General features: G+C 43.8%; 1 protein-coding gene across 11 annotated transcripts in view; it reads left to right on the plus strand.

Moving 5' to 3' along the window:
* Positions 1-27,542, plus strand: part of LOC144944023 (neurexin-1-like) — a 389,198-nt gene that overhangs the window by 123,379 nt on the left and 238,277 nt on the right. For all 11 annotated transcript variants that reach the window (XR_013639554.1, XM_078872018.1, XM_078872025.1 and 8 more), the window contains 4 exons: positions 2,236-2,674; positions 4,665-5,048; positions 17,150-17,353; positions 20,364-20,390. Coding sequence is in view for 10 of the 11 variants with exons in the window: in XM_078872018.1 (XP_078728144.1) it covers positions 2,236-2,674; positions 4,665-5,048; positions 17,150-17,353; positions 20,364-20,390 (1,054 nt within the window). In the remaining variant the exon portion in view is untranslated. The remainder of the gene's footprint in view (positions 1-2,235; positions 2,675-4,664; positions 5,049-17,149; positions 17,354-20,363; positions 20,391-27,542) is intronic.

The following is a 27,542-nucleotide window of genomic DNA, read 5'->3' on the forward strand; positions in this document are numbered from 1 at the left end:
TCATTAGTTGTAGATTGATGGATGTGATGATTAATTCGGCTTACTCAGTAGTTGGAGGCAGGAGTTCAAATTAGAGAGCTTAATTTCTCCCGTGGAACATTGCATGGACTCCCTTCGAATTCAAAATTAGGTCCTAATCTTTGGGCTTTCTGTAAAAATATCAAAGGTGGTTTTTTAAATCCACGAATAAGTTGGTATTCAAGCTTATTAAGACATACGGTTATGTATTGATACTGTGAGCGAGCAAACGATATGCTTGTCTAAGTGGTTCCTAATCTTTAGTATTGTACGCATTTTAAGCTAATGTTCGATCTGTTTAGCAGATTTTCCGAAATTCATTTAAGGTGTGCTATCAGCATCATGTCATGAGAGAAAAAATATCCATTCGGAACTCTCGCGTAGCGCAGCAACCCATGAATGTACTACACCCCATTAAAAAGATGTTCATCTCATGGCAATTCAACTTATTTTTCATTCGCAGAGTTGCAATGTGGCCAAATTAAGTGAAACCCCAAATTTGTTGTGATGGATTTTTTTTCACTTTTCTCTCTATCCATTGGTAACTAACTGGGCTGACACTATAAACTCGCGACACTTTATAACCCAGTTTAATAACGGGCGGCCGAAACCCATTTTGAAACCCAGTGGTGCCAACTAAGTTCTCTGACCCCGGAGCCATCCTTCACCTAATAGAACTCATGGATTTAATCTTAGGAAAACGTATATTGTGACTGGACGTGTGTCTGTTGTGTAATTTGTGGGTAGCAGTGACGTCGTCGTAGCTGGCCAGCTCTGCTAAAAACCCCGCGCCTTGAGTTCGATTTCTAGCCACGGCTAATATCAGTGGCAAGTGATGTTAGCCGTGGTGATTAGATGTTAACTACCTTACCTGGTGTGCAGACGGTCGTCGTTGGTTCGATCCTGACCCTGACGCCTGTTGAATATTTAGAGTTTGCATTTTCTCCGCGTGGGCTTTTCTGCGGGTCCTCTGGTTTTTCCCTCCACATTTAGAATCAACATACGTTTAGAGTATTTGGCTGATATACATTTCCACTAGATAATGCACTTCTTTGAGCTATCATTTGTGGCCAGGTTGTGTCTGAAAAAGAGCCATATAGCTCAGTGGGCCTTACCTGGTAAAATAAAAAATAGTTTTTTTTTCAGTGATATCAGAACCATTCCCCTGGACCTCTCCAAGCCTAAAATGAGTACCTCGTGTGGTGTGCCAACAGTACTGGGGAGACATGTGGTCACGTGTGATATGTTGGCCACATGGCCCCCTCATGCGCTGTTCCAGCCTTAATCTTTGTCTTTCTTTGTATGATTAAATCAGCAACTTTACAAAAGTTTAGTTTTATATTGCAGTGGACCACCAGTGGTGGACCACCACTGAAAATGATTCGCTAAACCTACAGCTTAGCAAGTATAACGAGGAAAAAGAAGGCATCATCGTAGCCCTGTAGTGTTAAGGGGAGGGGCTGAACCAGAGGTGGGACAAAGTCATTGTTATGCAAGTCCAAGTCGAGTCGCAAGTCATCAAATTCATGACTCGAGTCTGACTCGAGTCCAAGTCACATGACTCGAGTCCACATCTCATAGGTGGGACAAAGTCATTGTTATGCAAGTCCAAGTCGAGTCGCAAGTCATCAAATTCATGACTCGAGTCTGACTCGAGTCCAAGTCACATGACTCGAGTCCACACCTCTGGGCTGAACCCTCTACTGAAGGTTTCAAAAATTGTATTGTCAATTAAGCAATGGGAATCGTAGCCTTTGCTCGTTTACAATGAAAGCGACAGGCTAAGCAGATTGCACGATAGACAAAAGCAGATTGTATTGTATCCTTGGTCATTCTGTCCAACGTTGAACGTTTGTTTACAGGGCGCTCAACTTTTAACTGCATTGTGCACTCCCCCCAGAATTATTGCATTCCCTGGAACCCCACTTTTAAACAAGGTAGCACTGCAGGGTTGCATCATCAGCGCCATCAATCGTAATCCACGACCACCAGAAACACGCTTCATTTGGCCCATCATCGTGTTTGATTTTTCCTATCGGGATGTGAGAGTTATTGAGGCAAACTGCCAACTGGCAGTTTGCCTCAATAACTTTGATTCGTGCGTAACATCATAATTTTTTTGACAGCAGGATGTGAGACAGTGAACTTCGGTTGGCAGTTTGCAAAATATATTTGGTCGTGTGTTTTTTGTACCCCCCCCACCCACCACCACCTCAGGTTATCTACAAAAATAGCGACCAAAAGCTGGAGCTCTCTAAATTGGCCAAGGAAGGCGAACCGAAAATGAAAGTTGTCGGGGAGATCTCCTTCACCTGCGAGAATGTCGCCGCTCTGGATCCCATTACCTTTGAGGCACCCGAGGCTTTCATCACGCTGCCAAAGTGGAAGACCAAACGCACGGGCTCCATCTCGTTTGACTTCCGCACCACGGAGCCCAGCGGCCTCATCATCTTCACCCAGGGCAAAGTGAGCGAAGTGAAGGATAGCAAGGGTCTGCGGAGTAGGAAAGGCGACTTTTTTGCCATCGAACTCTTCGATGGCCACCTCTTCCTTCTGCTGGACATGGGCTCGGGCACCATCAAGCTCAAGGCGACGGAGAGCAACGTCAACGACGGAGAATGGTACCACGTTGACTTCCAGCGAGACGGCAGGACAGGTGAGGCCCGTTCGCTATTCAGCGTTTCGCGGCTGTCCGAACGAATTACGCTCGTCACAAGGTAGATTTGTAATCTATGTCATCATCATCATTTTTTTCTCTGGGTCCTCTAGTTTTTCCCTCCACATTTTTAATCAACGTGCGTCTAGATTATTTTGCTGATATAAACGCTTTCCATTTCTTGGCTGCCACTCCCTTATTATTCTTGACCATTGTTTATCATCCCTTCTTTTGTGGTCCCACCTAAGACCACTTAATTTTCTTCATCTTAGAATGATGACATTGACTTGCTGCCCAATCTATTGCAAAAAAACCCAGTGACCCATTCTTGTTACATTTTGATTTCATTTACATTTTGTGGGTATACAAGTGCATGTAAAGTCCTTGTATTGGATGCGGGCCTCACCACATCATGAGGACCTCGATGCATCATGTAGGCTTGGGGGGGTTATTTGACTTCACCACGTTGGTCAGTGGGGGTTAATGAAGGGAGCGGGGGGCATGGAAGTGGAGCACAACAATAATTGTTGCTGCCATGTCCCATGCTTCCCACCACAGTGCCCAGCAGCAGTAGCAGCAGCAGCTGTCTATAGCAAACTGCATGCGCCTGCTGGCCATCCATCCCAGCGCCATCCAGAGTCAACCCTGGCTAGCTTTCTAGATCGGTTGCATTGACCTTGAAATCGGTTGCATTGACCCCCTGAGGATAGTGAACTACAGTAAAACCTTGGATTGCGAGCATAATTCGTTCCGGAAACGTGTTTGTAATCCTAAGCATTCGTATATCAAAGCACTCGTATATCAGTTGTGATCACTTGATGCTCAGCAGACAAAGCGTATACACGTACTACTCGTATTGCAAGACCTCGCTCGTTTATCAAATTAATATTTAGTTAAAAACATTTCTCTTCTTGCAAAACACTCGCAGACCAAGTTACTCGCAATCCAAGGTTTTACTGTACTTATATTTTTAAACAGCCTGGATCTTTTGGACTTTTAAACTGAGCTGGTTGAAAGAATTTTTTATTTGTTAATAAAAAATAAATAAACATGACATTGTGGTAGAATCCCCAATATCAGATGCTGGCTTGGTGTCTCCTGATGTCAGTGGTGAGTGATATCTGAATCGACCCTGTGGGCCTCCAATTCTTTCACCAACCCGTACTGACCAGCATGGTGAAGTATGATCAATCACCCCCCCCCCACGACCGACATGTTCCACTGAGGCCTAAATCCAATAGTGGATTGATAAAGCACTGTCAATTACTTATTGGTACCGTTAAATACATCTCAAGTCAGCTTGGGCAGGACACGTTGCTGAAAGAGACGATGGTCGATGGTCAATAATAACAATTATAGCAGAGGCCAAGGAATAGGAACGCATCCAAGAGGACACCCACCACCGACGGATTGCAGTGATGGAATTAGTCTGTGTGCAGGTGCTGGATTGTATTATAACGATCTTGAGAGGTGGCAGCAGCTTTGGGGGGGGGGGGTGGGGGGTTGGGGCTTTCATCCAGCAGTGGATTGACCTTGGCTGTGAATGAAGATGAAATCCCATTGCTGTATGAATCCACGTGGTGTTGCAGTGATTGTATTATTTCCAGCATAGCTCTTCTTAAGTAAGCACCGTTTTGTTGTTTGGGTTAGATCGCGTAAATATAAATGTGTCAATAAACCCACCTGATGAGGCTGGTTGTCATCACCGGCAAAACATCGTGCTGGAATTGTAAATGTTGTGGGTTTACTCTCCAATAAACCGGTGTGCTGAACTCGTAATTAATAAGCATGTTTTTTTTAACGTGACAAACCTTACTAATTGGTTATCGGGTGGTGCTGAGTTTAACGGCGCATTTATATTCACGCGATCTAACCCCAAAATAAAAATCTCTATTGCTGATAATATTGGTCGTGAAAGCCTTCGTGTTAAGCGCCATTGTGTTGTTGTCTACTGCTGCTGCCTTTGTTGCCGCTTCTGCCGCTGCTTTAGGCAGCATCTCCGTGAACAGCCAGCGCAGTCCGTTCACCGCCGGCGGAGACAACGAGATCCTCGACCTGGACAGCGAGGTGTTCTTGGGCGGGCTTCCCGAAGACAAGGCGGACCTCCTCCTCCCGACCGAGCTGTGGTCGGCGCTGCTCAACATCGGCTACGTCGGGTGCGTTCGCGACCTCTTCATCGACGGGCAGAGCAAGGACGTCCGCCAGCTTGCCGAGCAGCAGAACGCCGCCGGCGTCAAGCCCTTCTGCGCCAAGGACTCGCCGAAGCAGTGCAGCTCCAACCCGTGCCGGAACCACGGCGTGTGCCGCGAGGGCTGGAACCGCTACGTCTGCGACTGCACGGCCACCGGCTACACGGGGCGCTCCTGCGAGAGAGGTGGGCGACCGGCACGGCAGCGGCAATCTCGGCTTGACGAGCCGTCGGCGTTGGGGGGGAAAGCGGCTCTGCCCGCAAAGTGAGAGGCTCGCTTCGGCTGCCGTGGGTTCTTTTTTTCTTTTTTTCCAGCTGGATAATCCGTTGCAAGCTGGGAGCTTTGATAACCCGCCGCCCGTTTTTTTGCGGCATGACAACCTTGCAGTTGCTACCACTGCTGCTGCTGTAGCCGCTGTTGTTGATGCTGCCATATCGAAAGCTCAAAAGGGGAAACGATTTATGCATGCAAACATCATTAATGGCAGTGTTTGCTTATTTGCTATTTTAATTAACAGCAAAACATATGCGTGGCTAATTTAAAACGCTCTATTTTATGTTATTTAAAATGTGTCGTGTTCCCCAAGGAGGTGCGGTTAAAACGCAGAAATCTCCTCTGTGCTGATCTCGTGTATTTAAATCGCTTAACATTTCGGAGAAAAGCACATTTAAAACTTTGTTTTTAATTGTCAAGAGTTTCAGTAAATACACTATCACAACAACGGCAGTAATCCCAATTGCCATAAAAAATGGAATTCCATCTTTACAGCAAAAAAATATAAGTATTAAGACATGTTGACACGTAATTATTGATAAGCAGTATTTTCTGCAATTGCTTTTCACATGGCTATTTAAAAAGTTACATTAGTTCTTAATGAGATAAATTGGAATAATCGGCCCCCATCTTCATTGTGTTCACTATGAGGGTGTTAATTTAAAATGAACTATTTCAACCTTATATAGGTTTTATAGTCTTCAGCAGCAACATCATGATCATTGTCATGAATCATGCTCAATCTCCTGGTGAATGAAGAACTCTCCACTATGTTGCCATCCCTAACGGTCCTTAAATACCATAATCCATTTCACTTCTGCACATGAACTGTTCGCATCATTTCATCGAGGGAGCGGACGACAACCTTATTATTGCATCTCATTTTATATTTATAGAGCGCCTTAGCTCAAGGCGCTTAACACAGTTTATAAAAGCAGTAACGAAAAATAAATTGAGTTATTTAGATGGCAGGGGCATTCAAGGGCCGAGGAATGAGTGACCACAACAGAGGGCACCTAAGGGGGTCACGACAGGGTTGGGGAGGGACTGGAAGGAGTGGAGGGTTGCTTGACTTTACAAAAATAATCTGTAAGGCTTGGTACTGCACAGGGCTGCTGGGAGCATCAATGACGCTGGCCTACAAACCTCCCCAAGTCAGCCCTGACGACATTGCCGGACAACTACTGAGCCATTGACGAGCACCGATTGACAAAAACACAGGATGGCGAGTTTACAAGAGGCACTACTGCAATCTCGACCGCTGCCAAAAAATATCCACATTTTATGGTCCTTTCTCAATGGGGGGAGTAGATTCTGGTATTTCCCAGATGAAACTTGCTAAAGCTGCAGGCCTCGATGAGATGTATGTAGAATTCACCAAGAACTTGAGATGACGAGCGAGAAAATGCCCGGCCACTTTCCCCACCGACATCCACTCCTCAGGCGTGGTACCAAAGGAGTTCCAAGAGGCTACGATTGTAGTGATTTTTTAACCCAGAAAGAACGCATAGGATGCTAAAAACTACGATCAGATTTCCGTCAGCGTTTGTTACAACGCTAATGGCGTGTCACCTGCTCCAAAGGCTAAAGCCTACACTTGAAGATATATTGTCCTCAATAAACAAGCTGATTTCAAAACCGGCCAAAATTGCTTTGATGAGGTGCTTGCTTTAACAAGTCACATTGAGGGTGGCTTTGAATGTCAGCTCAAAACAGCAATGGCGTTCATCGATCTCTCCTCGGAATCTGATACTGTATGGTGGAAGGGTCTCCTGTTGAATCTTGCAACAACTGTGCCTTGCCGCCCGACAGTCAGACTCATCATAAAAATGCTGAACTACCGATGGTTCACCGCCCACCTTTGTGAAACTACCAGAAGCCCACGAAGATTGAACAATGGATTCCCGCAGGGTTCTGTTCTTGCCCTGTTGTTCCATCTCTACACCGTTGAAATTCTAAACAAAAACTAAACTATTTCTTATTTTACCAAGTCAGGCCTACTGAGCTATATAGCTCTTGTTTCCACGAAGTGGCTTATCATGTGGAAACTTGTAGCAGCCAAATTCTCTCAACGCATATTTCTAAATGTGGAGAAAAAACTAGGGGACGTGGAGAAAAATCCACACGACCACCACAGGGTCGGGATCCAACTCACGACCTCCTGTATACCAGGCGAGGTAGTTAACATTTCGCCACCGTGGCACCCTAGCGACATCCTCCTGCAAGTTCACATGCAGGAGTATGAACTTCAAGAATTGGAGCTTTAAGCCAAATGCCTCCAAGAGTGACGTCTTCATTTTCCACGTGAACAACAGCCAAGCCGCACAAAACACTAAATGTCGACTTCTGCGGTACACCGCTAACAAACAACCACCACCCCCGGTACGCAGGGGTTACCCTCGAGCAGACGCTCACCTACCGCCACCACGTCGAACAAGCCAAGAGGAAAACAAACAAAAAACCACGAGTGAAGAGTCTTCAGACAACTTGTGCGAACGTGGGGAAGCGACGGCCGCACTTTCAAGATATCGATGCAGTGCTGCGCTCCAGTAGGGGAATGGCAGCGCTCGCACAAACCTTGTCGATACCGATATCAATGGGACACTTCGTATCACCAGCAGCACCCTGAAGGCCACCTCCGTGGCTCTCTGTGCTGGAGAACATGGCCCTAGCCTACATCAGATGCGGTGCCGCGATGACCCAGGGGGTACCACAAGATTATGGTCGTCGCTCTACTGCTCCAACAAAGACCTCAAACAAAACCCATGTGCTTAAGTTGAAATCCAGGAAAACTTTCTGGATGCGCGCCTCCACTCTAGCATCTGAACAATGAAGACATCGGCACTGGCTGAATCGTGGGCAGCTATGAACGTGGCAAACGAGAAAACCTCATGGAGGACCCTTCTTCCACCACGACTTTGCTTAACAGGGCTCGAATGTAACATGGGAGATGCTGCACACCATCCCATACACGGAAGATCAGAGAATCGCCGAGCTGCGACTGTGGTGAAGTCCAAACGATCAAACACATCGCCAACGAATGTACCATCCGTGCAATATCCTGGCAGTAGACGCTGCAGTCCATGCAGCGTCTACTGCCTCCTTTGATTGATTGAAAAAAACCTAGCATTCAATGATAACGTTTCAAAACTGTTGTTTTTCCCTCCTGCCGTACGAATGCGGCGATCATTATCTCAGTAATATTCTTCTTCTATATAAACCAATATTTTTACATGTAAAATCGTAAATGTAATCTAATCTTGACCATGCCAGCTACAGCATAAGTCATTCAAAACTTTTTAAATATTTTTGTATTCTGCCAGCTTTCTCGGCCTGCATCCATTTGTTTTGGTTCCTTCTGTACAGATTGGATTTATAAAATGTCTAAATACAACTGAATATGTATAAAGTGTCTGAATACAACCGAATGCTAATATGTACAGACCAGTCCATATACTGCTCCTTGCAGAAGAGTACAAAACAGTCCATATTTATTACGTAGATGTGCAGTCACACGCTAAGGTTAACAAAAGGCCTTGAGCCTGCACATGAACAAAAGCCATGGAGTCAACAGCGCGGATGGTTGAGGGAAGGGAATTCCAGACCACGAGAGCAAATTACTGCAGTGAGTAGAGTTAAACAGCTTACATTTTTGGACCCATACTTGAAAATATAAAACGTAGTGTTTTTTTATTAATGGCACAGGTGTTTTTTTAATTAATGGCACAGGTGTTTTGTATACAAGATTGTAATTACAGTGGTCGGTACGTTTCCTTCATATATCCGTCTCTGCACATGAAAAATAAAAGTATTTCTTGCACAACCCATTGGCCGCATGACGTTCTGGAAGTGCATCATATCAGCGGAATTTATTCCATCCAAGAAAACTCTGAACCGGTTTCACCACACAGTGCCTCCTCAGGTGAGAGTCAGGCTTGCTTGAATCATTGCTGGCCTGAAATATGTGCAGGTCACCAGCATTTGGCCAACCTCTTCTTTACGCGATCGAACCCAAAAAAATACCTGTATTATGGATGATATTGGTCGCGAAAGCCTACCACGTCTTAAACTGACTACCCTCTTCTTTGCTACTCTTCTCTGCTGGAAGAGATGGGAGTACCCATAACTCAACCTCAACACACGTCACCTGCCAATTGACGAAGTCTGGCGTCCACATTACACTGCTGGATGGACAGAGGTTGGGGAAAGGGGGGGAGGAGGGCATTTAAGAAACTTACCCCACTGATTCAACTGCCACATCGGGAGATCGAATGTATGTAGACATGCATGTTGAACTTCTTTCGCACCGTACGTAGCCAACCGTGCTAATCGGAGGTGCGGGGAAAAAGCAACAAACTAAAGCAGTTCGAAATAAATGAGTTTTCAATTTATAATTTAACCGACAAATCTCAGGATTGCAAGAACAGCGTGCAAATTGTGCTAAATACCACTGCAACACATTCATGTATTAAACACGCACGAAATAGAACGTCGACATTTTAGTAAACAGTTTCACACGTGTGCATATTTGTTCGTATTTTTTCTTAGCCATGGCTCACTTTCACTTTGGGCTCAGCTCACGATGCTTAGGGGAAAAAAAGACCTCCCCAAACATTTAACGTTTAGTCGGTGCATTCTATTGTCTTGTGAAATATACGGTGCCCATAAAATATCTATAAAGTACAGTATTTGTAGCCTGTATCATTAATTCAGGTGACACATCCACTGCCAGAATGTTTGCCCTCTTGCTATCAAATGGTAAATCGTAGTTATTTATAGCGTGGTGTTAGCACAGCCGGAAAACAAAAACGCCGATATCATCAGCTTAAAATAAAACAAGCTATTTAATTATTATTCTTACCGGCACATGCGATGTTGTGAAAAGTAAATATTCAGATTTTAGAAAAAAAAAATCAACCATATCTGATGAGCGTGTGGTGGGCGGGCGAAAGTTATATTGCCATTTTTTTATTTCCATTATTCATTTTTGTGCTGTGTCTGGCATTGATAGACCGCCATTGTTAATTGCTTCATGTCATGTGACCAGAAATACCACTGTTCCTTTGTGCTCTTTTATTCTTGACAAGGGCGCCTATCACCTCAATATGTCAGCCATTTGGAAATAATGGCACGCTGCGAGGCAGTGATTGACACTGGTGGCCACCGGTGGATAATAATTTTGTGCAGTGGGGGCCCACTTAAAACGTCCTGCACGGATGCAGCAATAAGAGATCACCATGGGGAATGGGATGCTGCGGTTGGCCTCAGTGCAGGTCGTGGCATGGCAGAGTAATTGATGTGACACGTGAAAGTGGTGGTGGGGGGGGGGGTTGCTGGGATGATGGGGGACAGTTATGCACGCCGTTTGGACCCGTGTTTACCTGTGCCGAGGCTCTGTGACCTGACCCCGGGAGAAGTGCTGCAATCTGGACCCTCACTCTTCACGGGCTGAAGTCTGACCTTAGCTTAAGACACTGACGGTTAAGAGGTCGGTGCCAGCTAGATGTGTTTGAGCACGAGCTGCAAATGCCTCTGCCCCCCCCCCCACACACACAATTCCGTTCGTTAAATGGACACGAAGCGTAGGAATCGAGTGGCGGAGTGTGGGAGGCGGTGGAGGCCCCCCCGTGGGCCTCTGGCGATGTGGCACCCACAGTGCACCGCAGCAGTGCTCGCACTCTGCGGCTTACACTGCTTTATGGTTTTGTTCCCTGTCACGTCCGCCACCTTTATATCTATTTTGTTCACCATTATTACTAAGACGATCGACTCTTTGGTTTTTGAGCTTGCGGTTTGCAGGTCTCATCCTCTTACTGTGGGAAGACGCCCCACCATTTTGTAGCAGAATGATTCATTGACAACTGCAAGGGAAATAAAAGCATTGAAATAATAGAGAACATAATTTGCAGCCTGTTGTCAATTCAGTGCTGGATGAAGGCCACCTCCATGCCCTGTCTTTCATGACAGTTGTGTGATCACATTTAACATGCTGATGGTCAGTGCTCGTTGGTGAAGGGCCAATTCAGATACCACTTGTTACTGATCTAAGTTGTGGCAGGGAATGGAATTCGGGTCGCTGGGTTCGTAGTGCAGAGCACCAACCGATTCACCACCACTCGTCAACATTTAGCAATGAAGGCAAAGAGTTACATTACTTATCGTCTGTGAAAATGGACAACTTTCTCAACAAAAAATAGTATACTCTTCAAAAACAACATTCTACGTAAAAAAAAGTACATTCATTGCATTCAAATGTGTATTTATTCTCGAATAACCCACTCTTGTGAAAACAAAACAGCCAAAAAATCTCAGTAAAAAGCTTATAAATGGTTGTCATCAAGACATAATTGGAGTTGATTTTATGTTCCCAAGCACATTGTTATAGATGCATACAGTAACAATTTAAGGTATAATGGGCATGCATTTGTGTGATTAATTATAGCCTTCTATTCACCGCTGAAGGCGCCAACGCTCGGGGTTGCGAGCGTACAATTACTGTACAGCCACAGTGCACCTGGTCTCACAAGCACTATTCATTGCGTATTAAATATATTTTGTACAAACCGTGTTGTTCGCGATGATATTTAGCATTTTCTATTCAACTAAATATTTTACAAAGTGCTGCTCCTTGCAGAAGAGCCAATGCCACGGACGGTTGTACATGAAGATAACATGTGAAAGGTGCTGCCGTGACCGAACAGTTAGCAAGCACACAAATTTAAGTCAAACGGAGGTTTGATTTAAATTTCAAACAGAGGTTTGACTTCAATTTTAACTGCAAGGGATGGGCAGGTTTTTTTATTCCCCCCCCCCACCAGCCTCTGTCCACCAATGAAAGGGTGCACCACTACATTTAGTCGAACGGAAGGTCACGTGTGGTAGGGTAAAAATATGGATACTCTCACCTCTTCCAAGAGCTCTGGCTAGCTTAGAAATGTATGCCAAATTATCTCGAGATGGGACTTTCCAGAGCCATCTCGAGTAGAGGCCACATACCTGCCAGCAGCAAACAATTGCAAAGTTGCACAAAAGAAAAAAAAACTAAGAAAAAACACATTCCGCCCATTCTACATTATCATCGTGTCATTGAAATGCCACGTGCCTCTGTGGTTCTGCCGTTCTCAATGCTGTGCAGAGATTTTCGTGAAATAACAAATGTAGAAGACGAGGCCCTTTGCTGCCAAGCGGCCTGCGTGAGGACGGTGCCCATGACGTGGGAATGTTACCGTGGCTCCGAGATGGAATTTTCGCAGCCGAGTGGCCCCCTGGACTAAATTCAGCAACTTGGAAGTCCATAATTACGTGGTGCAATATGAATTGAAATATTTCATTCGGCGAAGCGGTGATATTTTTTTTTAATTCAAATGCAAACCAAACGCGAATTCTAAAATTAATTCATGGCTAATTTGCTACACTCTCTTAACGTCGCCGTGCATATCATTGTTGTGCATTAGCAAGCATGTAAATTTAACGACATCGTAAGGTAGGGGGTGGGGTTATTTTGGCAAGTGAAAGGTTGCAGTGCTTCAGTCACGATCCTATTTGCTCGAACATCAACTGCGTTGCATTATTCTGGTTACGGCACTGCGAGCGTTACTGGATTCATGTTTCATGGTCAGCGCACACATTTGCGCTCTCAGAGTCGACTGATATATCTCAAATGTAACTCCCAAAAAAATATTAACCTGGCATGCTGAAACTTGACACCTAAAATCAAGTGATCATCGTGGACGTGCCGGTGGCTACATCGTGGGCAGCAGAGGGAATTTCAGCAAAATCAATTGTTGTACCTTATTTCTATGCTCTCATGACTTTGCTGCCTGCCATTGCCAACCCACACTGACCAGCATGGTGAAGTATGGTCAAATAACCTCCACGATCTGCACGGCATGATGATGCCATCATTCAGCAGTGGATTACCAAAGGGCTGCTTCATGCACACAGTGCATGTCAAACGGTGTCACATAATTGTTGTTTGCAGTAACATTATTAAAGTAATTTGTTGACCTCACAGTGTATGCTTCACAGTGTATAAGTGTTGACAGTGACACTGATACGTCTAATATATGGATTGTCGTGAGGGAGTCACTGAGTGATGCAAATTCTAATGCTATTATAGAAGGAATAGAACACTAAATGTGGTCCACATCTCTACATACAAACATAGCCGTGTTTATGTCTCCAAAATTAAAATGGCAATTTTTTTGGGATAATTTAGTATTTCAACGTAGCCCTGCAAAGGTGTGCAGCTGAAGGTTTTGAAGGTTTTTGGGAATTCAAAATGTGCGGGTGCTGTTTCTAAGAGTGTGATGCTAAAGCCAATAGAAAGCAGGCGAAGCTGACTACCATTGATATGACAGAATAATACAAACAGAGGTGTAGCCCTGACACTGCTCGCTTATGCCACTGCTGGTGGTGGTGGATCTTTAGAGAGCTCTTCTTGAGGGTATTTGGCCTAATCTTCCACCGTTGGCCAGTAACAGTACCAAACTCTCACCAACATTGACTCGTTTAAGTGTTTCTGTAAGAGACTTCTTGATCCACTATTCATATGGTTTATGATGAAGACATTGGTTTGTTGGATGTATAAATACATGAGTGTATACACATCTGCACACTGCTCCTTTATGTATTAGGTGGGGACCAGTAAAGTTTCTGATATTTCTAAAAAGCCACGGAGTCATATTTGATATTTTGCCTTAGTCAACTGCAAGCATGGCTTCAGTGTCATTGGAATTTTTTTGTGGCTCAAAATTAACATGTAGCCTATTTAATGGTTCGCTGAACCTTCATTATTAAAGTCTGAAAAACAGTTGTGCCTTGGGAATTCCAGAAACTTTGCTTGAAATAATCTGTCTGTGTGGAGTAAACACCTCAAAACCAAACTTTAGTTTTACAATTCGCTGACAACATAGTTTGTGTTCTGCTGTTGATTTTGTACTTAAAAATCCACGGAACTAAATATGCTTGATAAGTGCCCAAACTGGAGTTTTTATTTTTGCTTCGCCAGGACTTGAATGTTAAAATGTATTGTTTTATATTTAATGAAAAATGTTTTTTTTTACAGCAGCTAATTGACACTTAGGTGCTGGATGCATCTGAGCGAATGATGTATATTATTCGCTTAATTTGCCTAAAGTTTAGCTCTGATAATTAAAAATATCGGTTTGACTGTCTTGCAATGACCGTTACTCTCATATACAGAGAGTGTGGGAAAGTGCTGCCCTCGATTGTGTGGACCAGAGGTCACTGAATGGAATTCAAGGGTGGCTCTGTAATATCCGCTTCCGTGAGCCATTCTCTAACATGGAGGGTTGAGCTGCTCTGTGAGAGGTCCAATGCTCGAGACATCACTCCAATATTGAGATATTTTATTCGTGTAAATGTTCAGTAAATAATTTGTCTGATTCTATCCCAACAACTGCTTCCGCTACTTGATTTGATGCTGTCCAGTTACCCCATCTGGTCCTGCATTATTGTATCGCAGAATCGTAATGGATGGGGACAGTTTGGGGAGTCCTTTAATCCAGCAGTAGAAAAATCGTGGCTGTAAAGATAATGATAACCATGCCATCTATTTTTGCCATTCATTTTTTTTAGATACATGATGGCAGTGCCTTATCACTTAATTTCAGGTGTTGTCTTCCATGGTCCCCAGCATTGCCCTTTTGCTACTGCTGATGCATGCGCGTGCTCAGGCGGCTGATGGAGCTTCTCGAATTTGACCGCCTCTGCCCCCCGCTTATCTCGCCGAGTAACAAGAGGCATCATGCCGTCGTCTGAATTTTGTTTCGTCAATGCGACGTCGGGTGACTTTGGACCTTTCCTCATCATTATCTCATGAATATCAGGGGGGTATATACTAAGGCCCAAGCAGTTTTTGCTCTCCTTTGTCTTGGCCGTTTTTTTAAATCTATCAATGAGGTGGTTCTGACGCAGTCCTCTATCATCGTTAGTTTTTTGCTGAAAGCAGCATTTTTTTGTTATCATACATGTATGAAACGTGGTAGTTTCTTTGCAGCTTGGGTGCCTTTGTGATGGAATGAAGACATAATAAGCTGCATTGTCACCTTGCAGCCAAACCGCTGCAGGAGTGACCCCCATTATGACAGAGCCACCACCTGCGTCGAGGATTACACGATGAAGGAAGCCCGCAATTACCCGTGGCCATTTTTGGCTCGCTCGGCTCTCCTGGCGATGCGACATCGACACAGTGCCTCATGCCGAACTATGTTTTTTTGCGATGCACATTTAACAGCGCTACGTGCCACTGTAGTTTTGTAAAAAAAAAATATTATTACAGACGAAGTCTTGCAATCTTCACGGGGATGCTACCGTGGTGCAAACGGTTAGCACTCGGGACGTGCAATCCAGAGGTCACTGATTCGATTTTATCTCCCGGTGCAGCAGTTGCAACGGTGGGCACGTTTCAACAATGCCACCCTGTCCACCCAGGTCGCGGATGGTGGGGTAAGGTGTGCGTACTCCCACCTCTTCCGAGACATCTGGCCTGCGTGGTGGAGCAGACACAATACACTCCAGTGTGGAGCTCTGTAGAGCTACCTCCACCACCCACTCCCCACGAGTGGAGACTCATCGACCAACAGTGGCATGAGCAAGCAAATTGCCAATTGCCTGGCTGCGCCTTCGCCCTTTTCGCCTTTTATTCTCGCCGTCCAGCTCTGTGCTCACGCTCACAGGTGGTCTTCTTATCTCACTGGTTTTTTGTTATTTTTTGGCGATAGATGCTTTTTTTGACTATTTTATTGCGTTGAGGTATGCGCGGGGGAATTTATTTTTTTACGTCCGCAAGTAAATGTGTACGTGTGCGGCTAATGCCTGTGAACAAACAAACAAAAACAATTGCACCTTCGGGGTACGCGCATCGCCTCCCTATAAACGCCACGCATTTTAACGGTGGAGCAGCATCTGGGTGCCGCATGCGTGCGGCTTGCCGTATCAATGCGATACCAGTCTGTGTATTAGTTTTCAAAAACAAACATCATTGTCATTTAATCACGCTCGAGATGCATGATTTATGCATAGATGTTGTGTAGAAAATTGCTTTCTTTTACCAGACGTGGGTCATTAACCTCAGTTTTAATGACGAATTAATGTGATTACTCCATTAGACAAAATGATGAAGCTCATGATTTCACCCAAAGTGATTTAATGTCATTTTAAGGTAAAAAAGCAAAAGGCTTTACTAGTGCATAAATCATGACATCTTAGAATTGATCGCATCTGATGTATGGTGTCTTCCTGACACGTTTTAAAAAATAATATCAATTGACAACTTGGGAGCAATGACATGACCTTTTTTAACAGTACATTTTGCACGTGATATATTCGTAAGCTTGCACCTTTTTGACGGATTGGGTGTACAAAAATATACATTTGTCAGAAAGCCAAGGTTTATTTATGTATTTACGCCTATGTCATTAGGCTTTATCCACAATTGACCTTCAACAAAGGCATCGTCATTCATTTTGTGACAGTTCGGCTGATATGCTTTGTGGATGCAAAAGTAAATGATTTTAACAGCATTGATTCGCGTGACCCGTTTGACCCACACACATCTGCCGTGTTTCCAACACGCGGTGCCACGTTTGGCATTTTGCGATGGCAGCCTCTGGGAGCTGCGACACTCCGAACGATATTCTACAAACAATTTGTGAAGGTGACATCGATGGCGGCGACGTGCCCGCTGATCGATTGACTTTTTAAGTGACCGCCTGCATTACTCTTTCATGCAGATGCATTGTCGGAGAGCCCTCACCGATTGGCTTGCCTTGGCAAATTATACAAACAGATTCTGGGCCACATGCCGACTGCACGTTTGAAGGGTGGTAGTTCGCGATCGGCAACCTATCGTCATTCCAGCTTTCAGCTACCTTGGACAACGCGATGAGATGCAAAGGGAGTGTTGCCTAACCCTTCCCCCCCCGACTATCCCCTCATCTCCACCCCCCCTCCGGCCTGCCTCTCCTCCCCCGTCCGTTTGCGATTGCAGAGGCGTCGATCCTGAGCTACGACGGCTCCATGTTCATGAAGGTGGTGATGCCGGTGGTGATCCACACGGAGGCGGAGGACGTGACGCTGCGCTTCGTGTCGCAGCGCGCCTACGGCCTGCTGCTGGCCACGACATCGCGCGACTCGGCGGACACGCTGAGGCTGGAGCTGGACAGCGCCCGCGTGAAGCTCACCATCAATCTAGGTATGGCGATCAAACCCTCGCTCATCGCCATAATAAGTGCCCCGTCAACCGTCGTCGGCAGGGGCGGTCAACATCCGTGGAAGCACTAAATTTGTTTGAATGCGATGTTCGGTTGATTTGTCTTTAAAATGTAAATGCTGTGGGAGGAAACAAAAACGTGTTTAGAATGATTGGCTAATTTACAACCTGGCGGTTTTATTTTTGCCAAAATGTAAGAAAAAAAATGTTGCTAAACGAATTCAGTGCATCCAATGATTTCCCCTTGGTCATTGGTTAAATCCCTCCCTCTGGATACATTTTGACATTCTCATTTTCACAACACGGTCTCCTATTTCTGTCCTCTGTTTTGTTTACATGAATCTATTTGTGATTCGTTCTTTTATTTATCTCTCTATCTGTGTACTGTCTTCAATCGGATACACACAAAAACCATTATATGGCATTTTGATAAATCGGTATTATGATTTGTGAGTTGATTCAAGCAGAAAAATAATGCATTTTCTTTTTGCATGGCATTTTCAAAATTACTCGCTTCGCTGCTTATGTGCAGATAATTTTCATTCCAGTGATGTGAGTGCTTTGCTTGTTCATGCATTCTATCACTCTCATCTTTTTTTCCCCATGAGTGCATTTCAGTGCCAGAAAAGGGGAAAAATTTAACGTGTAAAGTTTCACTTCGCTTTGGGAAAATGGCTTGTTGTTATTTTTGCTCATTAAATATTCCAAAACAACCTAACAAATTACATCTCGGTACTCCTGATTGAGTTGTCATCTTGAATTGAAAAGAATGTTGTTCACAATTTGCATGTGTCTTCCTTATTTAAGTATGTATGCTTTTCCCCCTGCCAGATATCTGCAAACTATTTTGAATTATTGATGCTTCACTTAAACATCTCTCGTCACCTTCAATTGAATATATACGTTTGTTTTTTTTATTTCATGCCACGGCTGCCATTTTCAAATGTAATCGCATCTCTGCGGCGTTTTTCCTCTCCAGAATTGTGTCCGTTTCTTCGAACCATCAGTAACGTTCCATGCATCAACTCACACGAAAGTCCCCCTCCCCATCCTCTTGCTTTCTGGTATATCCCTTCAAAGGCCAAAGCCTGCGACCCTGAGCAGACAGCCATGGAACAACAGACTAAACGGTGCTGGCAGATGAAACGCGTAGCGTGTAGCAGAAGAAGCTCTCTCCGCTGAGCAAAAGAATGTCCGTGGCTACCTGTGGGTGGGACAGCAGCAACTGTAGTGATGTAGTGGAGAAAAAAAACATCTCAATCTACGCAATGTTTTTCATTCATTTAAGAATAAATAATTAAAGTCTACTTGCTTATAACATTTTAATAATGCTTTGATTGAATGAGCATTACAGTTGCTAATGCAAGAGTAAATGCATGTATGATTTGTTTTCGTAATAGCTGCTTTTATGGTTCAATATTTACTTTTATTGCAACTTGGTCGTATCGTTAAGGTCGTAAATCAATTGTAAATTACAGAGGCAATATTTTTTGTAATAAACTTCAATTAATTTCGGCTAGCTTATGTTAAATAGTAATTTTTAATTGAGCTTAGGAATTGATAGGGTTTTTTTGCACGGTAAGCGGTAGTCTTTTCTTTGCTTCGCATGTTTGCATTTGTTATAGAAATTTAATATACATTTAGCACTAGTTATAGAATGCAACAGTCATAAAAAAATTGTATTAGAGAATGTATAATGTAATTGTAATATACTTAGTGGGAAAACTAGACGTTTTTTTATTATTTATAAGTTGATACTTTAGATGTATTGCAAGACTAGTGACTTCACTCACTTCAACCGTGTAAAAAAAAGCCGTCTTTCGGTTAAATACGATGAAATAATAATGCTAATCTCACGGGTTTGACTTGCAAAATGTAGAGCGAGGGTCAGTTAGCACTCACTGCCTGTCACCAGTTGCTCCATGACTGTTTGCACCGCCTTTTCTGTTGTGGTTGACGACACATGTCAAAGCAGGCCGCGTGATAACCTAACCTGGGTCAGATTTATGTCACTCTTTAGAGGAGGCACTAAGTCATAGAATCATAATAATCACAATATATTTAGGTGGACTAATGTAAAACAAAAAATTACTGCTTATCGCGGACTGCGTTAACGCTTCAAGAAACGGACAACGTACTTGAGTCGATATTTTTTGCAATATCTCAAACCACATAGGTATTTATACTGTGTGCATCACCTATGAACACACATAACGTATATAAAAGAAGAGGTACGGTAGTTATAAGTACGACGGCAACGTTGGAGAGATGAATTAGCAATCACGAATAAACACAATGTGCCTATTTAGCAATTTACTGTAGGAAGCAAATAATCAGAGGCAAATGAATGGGTAAAAAAAATCGCTATTTTAATTTGGCTGTAAACATTAAACGCCCGAGAGATGCTTTCATTATTTACCAAATATAATTGCACTTATTAAACAGCTTTTATGCTTATATGCCCCCCCGGAAGAAAAAACCCATCAGCTTTTATCACAATATGACAGAATACATGGTGCTTTGTAGTCATGCTAGCATTATGCAAGGGCATGAGTGACATACCTAAGTTAATTTGATTACAGCTATTCTAGTCCTATATATAAAGGGTGCCCAGGTTAAGCTATTACGCGGCGTATGTTTGTAAGTGGCCATTTTTAACCGAGCTAAAAATTAATGTCTATTTCTTAAGAGTTAACAATAAATGATCTAAACAATAACAACAAAAATAAGCTGACTTTTGTATTCATGCTTAAAATATGTGTTTTTTTAATAACAGTTACACTTATATTAATTAAACTTTAATTGTGTGCTGTACAACTCCTGGTTGAGTAATTGTTTGCTCAGGGCGTTTTATTGTAACTAGTGTAATTAAAATGGCCACATTTTTTGCGTGTGTCTGTCCCCGGAAGGGTGGCCTGCATTTTTATTGGATGTCTGCAGCAGTTACCTTGAAGGATGTAACTTCATATTTCACATTCTCTCCCCCATCTAGATTGTGTCAGGATAAAGTGTAACTCCAGTAAGTTGCTATTCAACGTTTTTTTCCCACTCTTTGTCCCCCTTGTATCGTTACTTATAATCACACTTAATATTCAAAAATGTCAGTTATCTTATTCTGGGCTTTACATTGGTAACTGGAATTGCAAAAGGTAACTGTTAATTAAAGGTGAGAAAAAACAACTTAAAAAATTATTCCAACATTAATTTGCATGTCTATTTTCTTGCGTTGGTTACTACGATACAGTAACGGACGTTTTTAAAATGCATGTTCCTGAAACAAACTGTATCGGTCTATACTTTGTGCATGTGGTGTTTGTTTTTACAGAACCAATTGTAAGTATGATAATTATTGTTCCGTTTTTTGTTAAAATGTTTTGCGAATGTTGAACTTTTGACGGTGTATTATCGACTTTTTCGCAAATAGTACTACAGTTTAATGTTGCATACACATATATGTTAACATTCATTAGACATTTTCTTTAAAAAAACAGAGAATTTCAAATACATAACTACGATGTGTGTCAAATTTTGATTTAAAGCTTTCGTGACGGCAGGGATTCATATTCTTGGTTCTTTCGGTAAAGTCACGTAGAAGGGAAATAATGAAATAATAAAAATATCAAACAATTAAATTCTCACGACGTTACGACTGCAACACAAGCATTCAAAACGTCGTGATAATTATATTGTTTTTTATTTTAATAATTTTATTATTTCCCTTCTACGTGACTTTACCGAAAGAACCAAGAATGTGTGTGTGTGTATATATATACCTAGTTTCGATATATAGTAATTTCTGTATATAAGCCGCTATAAGCAACAACTGAAATTCATGGGGAGGCCCCTCATCCAGCACTTGGTGGATTGACAGAAGGCTGTATTGTATTATTATAATCATCATCAAAGGAAATTCCTAATCTTCAGTGTAAAGAAATATGATGAAATAATCAATTATGGTTGAGATATTGTTTGCAAAACATCATATCATTACAGATTTTGAGTCGTGACTTTCACAGGTGGCAGGGTGTATAGTGCAGATGTTAACTTCAGCACAACACAATAATCATTCAAGTTGAGAAAGTTAAAAGTACCACATTCGGTATTAATGTAGTTTAATGTATACGTTGTCATTACAGAAGGGAATCCATAAAATAATGACTCTCGGATAGGACCCATATGGGACAAGTGTTATAAAATAAGGTGTAAAGTTCCATAACTTACTTCTGTGTATATGTCATAATTTACCGAATTAGCACAGCCTTACGATGTTGTAAACATATTTGAAACGCGTTAAAGTGCCAACATTTTGAGAGTTGTTCAACTGTGATCACAGCATCAGGCACAAGCTAACATCTCGCTAATCATTCAACATAGCGCGTGGGTTTTCACAGCCTTTGTAATCAAAGTCTGGTCTTTCCTCCGAGGAAGCAGATTGAAGAAATCTTCTCTTAAGCTCTCGCCATTCACTAATGTGGGCAATCACGTTCCCTTCAAAAGCATTCAACCGCTCAAGATGCCCACACGTGACCTAACCCTGAGCACTTAATTTGTATGATTCCACAATCTATTATATTCTTGCGCATGATGACAATATGTTCAGGAGTCAAAATGTCAATGTCGAGGTCTGGTAGCCATGACAGGGCTTCAGGAGAAAGTCTGTTTAGTGTTTTGCCCTTCCTACATTGAACAAGAGCGCAGACTACAGTGGTGCACTTTATGGTCCATAGCTTGGGTTGCAAGGCCACAGCTGCCATGTGGCTTGTCTTTGGTGTTCTATTCATGACGGAGCTTTGTGCAATAACCTTTTGATGTTCTAATGCGGTTGATTGTTACACCAGTGTCTCCGAGGCACCTCAAAGCCAGGAAGTGTGATGTTTAGGTCTCGATCGAGGCATTTATTATCGACGTCCGCGTTGTTCCACTTTTTTCACCAGCGTTCTTCCGGATCTGGATGAGATTTTAGGATGGTGACAGCGTGATCCCAGAAGGGGAATCGAGGATTTGAGTCAGTGGGGGAGTTACATTGTTGACGTCTTGGTTGATTGGGAAGAGGATTGTGGTTGGCAAGAAACACTTGTAAACTCCCGTGCAGTTTGAATGTCTCTGCGGATATTTGGTGTTCACCAGAACAGCGAGACGAGGGGGTTGGTGTCGGTTTCAGTGTTCCAGGTATGATGTGCATCGCGTTATTTAATTGTACAGTTAGCAGTTTTGTGTACGAGGTCCCCGACCAGACTGGAGCACAATACTTTGCTACTGAGCAGATTAGTGATCAGGGTAGTAGATACCAGGACATCAGCTGGGGTGCCCTAAGCTGTTCTTGCGAGTCTTTTTTGCAGCAGGGCGATTCTTGATTTGGTCTTTTCACAGATGTGTTTTATGTGGGGCTTGAAGGTCACGCTTATGTTCACGATAACTCCTAGATCTCTTGCAGTGGGGTCATAGCACACTGGGCTACCACAGAAGGAAGACACATCAAGCGTGGCATCTGCTCATTGATTGTTCAGGTGGAAAGTGGTTGTGGTGGTTTTTGATGGCCTTGTTTGGAGTTTCCAGCATTTACAGTATTGGCAATGTTATTGAGTGGTGTGCCATGTGCAGCAAAGTATACATCTTCTGCATCTGCGAGATCATGGTGATGATATCATCTCACACCTCCAATTAGCACGGTTAGCTACGTACGGTATGAAAGAAGTTCAACATACAGTACATGCATACAATGTGCATGGCAAGTCTTTTTTATGCATGTGAAATAGTGATGCTGCTATATTTGTATTTACCAGGCAACAAGGTCCACTGAGTTGTATAGCACTTTATTCAGAAGCAACCTGGCCACAAATGATAACTCAATGAAGTGGCTTATCAAGTGCAAATGTATAGCAGCCAAATGTTTCTAAATGTGGAGGGAAAGACCGGAGGACCCGGAGAAAAATCCACGTGACTATGGGGATAACATGAAAACTCCAAATATACAGGCGTCAGCGTCGGGATCGAACCCATGACCTCCTGCATACCATCGAGGGAGTTAACATGTCGCCACTGCGATGCCAATGCTAGTTGCGAGCCTTGAGGGAGGCCATTGTACCTAATTCATTTGTGGCTGTGTTTGCTGGTAAGCCGTGCCCTGAGAGTGCAGTTGTTGAGCATCGGTCGATTAGGTGTACAGTAGAAGGGCATCTGATGATTTTGGCCAACTTCAGCAGCAGCCCATGACGCCAAACATAAGCAGCAGAGAGAGGTCAATCATTGCCCTGCCAGTTTTCTGTTGACGCTGAAGGTAACGATCTGTTCACAGCAGCTACGGCCAATTCGAAATCCGGCTCGTTCGGGAGGCAGTTGGGGGTCGAAAATGGGGGTAAATTCTGGCAAGCGTGGCACACTCCATCAACTTGGAGGTGGAGGACAAGAGGGGTATTGGCCTGTATGTATGTACGCATGATTGGACTTCTTTTCGCATCGTACGTAGCCAACCGTGCTAATAGGAGACGCAGCTGTAGTTGCAGTCTTGTGACTTTCTGGGTTTCAGAATGACAATGACTTTGGTTTGCTTCCATTCTTTCAAGATTTTGCCTGTCGTGTGTTCTAGAGTGAAGATGTTTGCTAGCGGATGTTGTCCGTATAGTCCCAGTTTCATAGGAACTCAGGAAACAGGCCATCATATCCCGGTGCCTTGTCGGACTTTGTGACCCTGAGGGCTGCTTCTACTTACATTTTTTGTGTGTTTAGTTTGTTGTCTTTCCCCCGCACCTCCGATTAACACGGTTGACTGCGTACCTGCAAAAGAAGTACAGCGCACATACGTAGGTGCATACTTTCGCGACGGTGTATGGTTTTGTTAGATCTGTTGCTGGCGATAGTTTACTCATGGTGACGTCGAGTTGTTTCCGGACAGCTTGTTTGGTGAGCTTCTCAATTGGTGCCTTAGAACAAGACAGCGTGTGCGAAGCCACAGCGTTCACTGTGTTGGTTTTGAGGCACCGAGGTTCCGTAGGCACTGTCAGGCTCCACGGCTTGAATGAGTGAAGTCCAATTCTGCAGTGACGTCCTCGCAATGTTTTATTCGTGCGGAGTTTGTGGACTTCGGCAGTGCAGTGCCCTTATCTTGGTTTCCAGTTCTGATTAACTTTTTTGTAAGAGTTCTGTTTCTGGTTGCCAACATGGCATACAACTTTTTCGATACCCCCTCTGGATGTTGTCTTTTTTTGGCAGGTGTCAGAATTTTGATGAATTTATCTACGTTTTCAGGGCTTTGGCTCCTGCTTCTTCAATTGGGTTTTGGTTTATTTTTCCTCGCCGGGCCATTTGGCCTTCCAAATGATCCAATGTGGCCCTGAAGTTTGAGGTTATGACCGATATGTGCGGTGACAGTTGGCTCTTTGGGAAATTGCCAATAATTGTTTCGTGAGGCAACTAGTGGCTGTCCACTCTTTTCCTTTGAGATGAAGGATACATCTGGGTTGTAGTCCTTTTTTTCACTGCACTGAGTGAAATGTGCCCGGTTTTTTACGGTTGTGTATAAGGAATCTGTCCAGTGCCGACGACCATTCCTCGAGTTTTTCTCCGGCTTCATAATTTTTTGAGTGGCCCCCCACATGTTTGTGCGGGGGTGGCTTTTGAAGTCCCCCCCACCCCCACGTCTTAAAGCCGCGTGAGTGGCTGCTGGCGGAAGTGGTGATGGCCATTCCTTATCCGGGGGCTTTATAAACATTGACGACCGTCACGCGACCAACTTGCGACAGTTATTGTCTGCGTGCCGTCACTTGTGGCGGTAGTGAACTTGCAAGCATGGTTCATTTTTAGGCCTTGCCTGGTGTAGGTGGCAAGGTCATGTTTAGGGTGGTAGATGGCAGCAACAATGGTGTAAATATTTAATATATAACTTGCCATCCGTGTGCTGCTCTCAACGTGTGGCTCCTGTAAGGCGACGACGTCAACGTTTTTCCGCCCATTAGATTTCTGCCCAGGAAGTCACATTTAGGTCTGGAGAGTCCTTCAGTGTTTTGTTGGTGCACTTCAAAGATCTCGTATTGGAATCTCCAATAACAGTGCATTCTTGGCGATTATCCTTCGAGCTCAATGAGCGCGTGGCATGCAACATGTTGGGAGTGCCCTCCAGGCTGGGACCAGATGTTGCTTTTTCAGTGAAAGCTTCCTTACCTGGTGACCGGAGCTGGGAACAGATCGAGCTTGACTGAAAACCGTAGTTCATGGGTCACAGCAGAAATCGCTACCACATGAGGTGGACAAATTTAGTTGCACCAATTTATTTCTATGGCTAATAACAATTATTTGATGACCCCCCTCGTTTCAAATGATTATCACATCATTCATCGTTGTTGGCCACATTAAGACATTGGTGCCACTAATGTTATGCCACCTCAGGTGGTACAGACAATTAAATATTTGGTCCGGGATCATGGGCTACCGGGGGTGCAGCCACTGTGGGTTGCATGGGTGTCTGAACACCACCAAACAATTTTAGATGTGGCCAAGAGACCCACCAAACTTTAAATAAATATCACGGTTTTTATGAGTCCGTGTTTTTCTCCCTTCAAATAGGTGACTTTCTGTGCTTATTTGTGTGTCGCTCTGCATGTCCGTAAGCGAGTTTCAGTGTGCGTTTGCCCAACTGGGCTGGGCATGCCCAACCAACGTATTTGAGAGGGCCGTGGTAGGGGCCTGATGGCTGTCTGCCATACTGTGCCGTGACCAATGGAGAGGGGCGGGGGGGGGCAGGAGGTGAGTGGTGGGCACTGGATCGGCCACTAGATGGCAATCAAGAGTTCGTCTATCCTGCCCTGTGTAAAGTGGTTCTAAAACTACCGTGGCACATCCACAGGACGTTGCACGGCACACCAGTTGCAAAGCGCTGACCTAAGGTATCAAATACATTTGTGGTATTGATTAATTTAAAAGACTAACAAAAAATATATCTTTGATGACCCACCCATTTCACACGGTTATCTTACAATTCACTGTCGTTGGCCACATCAATATATCAGAACCACTCAAGGTATTGCCTCCTCAGGTGGTACAGGTAATCCCTGCTTAACGGCATAATTGCGCTCACGAACAGTGCGACTTTAAGTGGAACCACGTTAAGTGAACCCATTTTTCCCATAAGAAATCAAATAAAGTTGGAGGTTACGTTCCGATGTAGGTTTATGTTTTACCAAGCAAAAACACGGTTATACGTTTAAATACGGCAACATAATATTAAAGAAATGCAGACAGCAATGAAATAAATACGAACAAATAAATAGCAGATTTAATAAGATAACACTCACCAATGATGGATGTGCAGCGGGCATATAGCCGTTTTTGACTCGTGGTTCAGAAGGATGAATCACAAACGCATGCTATAACTTTATTATTCAAATATCGGTTCACACACAACAGAATGGCATAGAGAATGAAGACTGAGATAGGGCGCAAGGGATGATGGAACTGCTCCACGTTTTGCTACGCACAACTACGCTCTCCGCCCCACAAAGTAGTTCCCGTTGCTAGCAGCGACGGCGTAAAAGCGAACGTCGCGACGTTATAAGGGACTATATTCCCGATTGTATTGTTGATGGTATAATGAAACGTTGATCGAATCGACGTTAAGCGAGGACTCCCTGAACTGAAAAGTGAAATATCTGGTCTGGGCTAAGGGACTACCAAGGGTGCAGCTACTGTGGGTATTGTGGGTGTCCGGACACCACCAAACATCATTAGATACGGCTAAGAGACACCCAAAACACTTTGGATAAACATCATGGTATTTGTGAGTCCGCGGCATTCTCCCTTCAACAAGGTGACGTAAGTGCTGACATGTGCCGAAGATGCGACCTTCAAATGCACGGTAGCCCATTAAACAGTAGTTTAGTGTCAAGTAAGTCACCAATAATTCCATAGCTTGAATATCGTCAGAGTACAAGTCGAGCACCACTTATCCATGAATAGGTGGGGAGTGAACTTCATGGGCCCTGTCTGCAATCTGCTCAGTAACTACTGGGAATCATTCACTTGCAGGGTGCCCCCCCCCGCTTCCGCAGTGTGTGGCCGATGACCCGGATGCAATTCAGAGGGGACAATCCTGGCTAAATCCAGCAAAACCCTCCATGAACTCATGCACTGTGGGTGCAGGGGAACACGTGGAGGGTTGTGCAAAGTGCTATCCCAGCTA

Source organism: Lampetra fluviatilis, chromosome 33 (assembly GCF_964198595.1).
Source record: "Lampetra fluviatilis chromosome 33, kcLamFluv1.1, whole genome shotgun sequence".
Classification (NCBI taxonomy): domain Eukaryota; kingdom Metazoa; phylum Chordata; class Hyperoartia; order Petromyzontiformes; family Petromyzontidae; genus Lampetra; species Lampetra fluviatilis.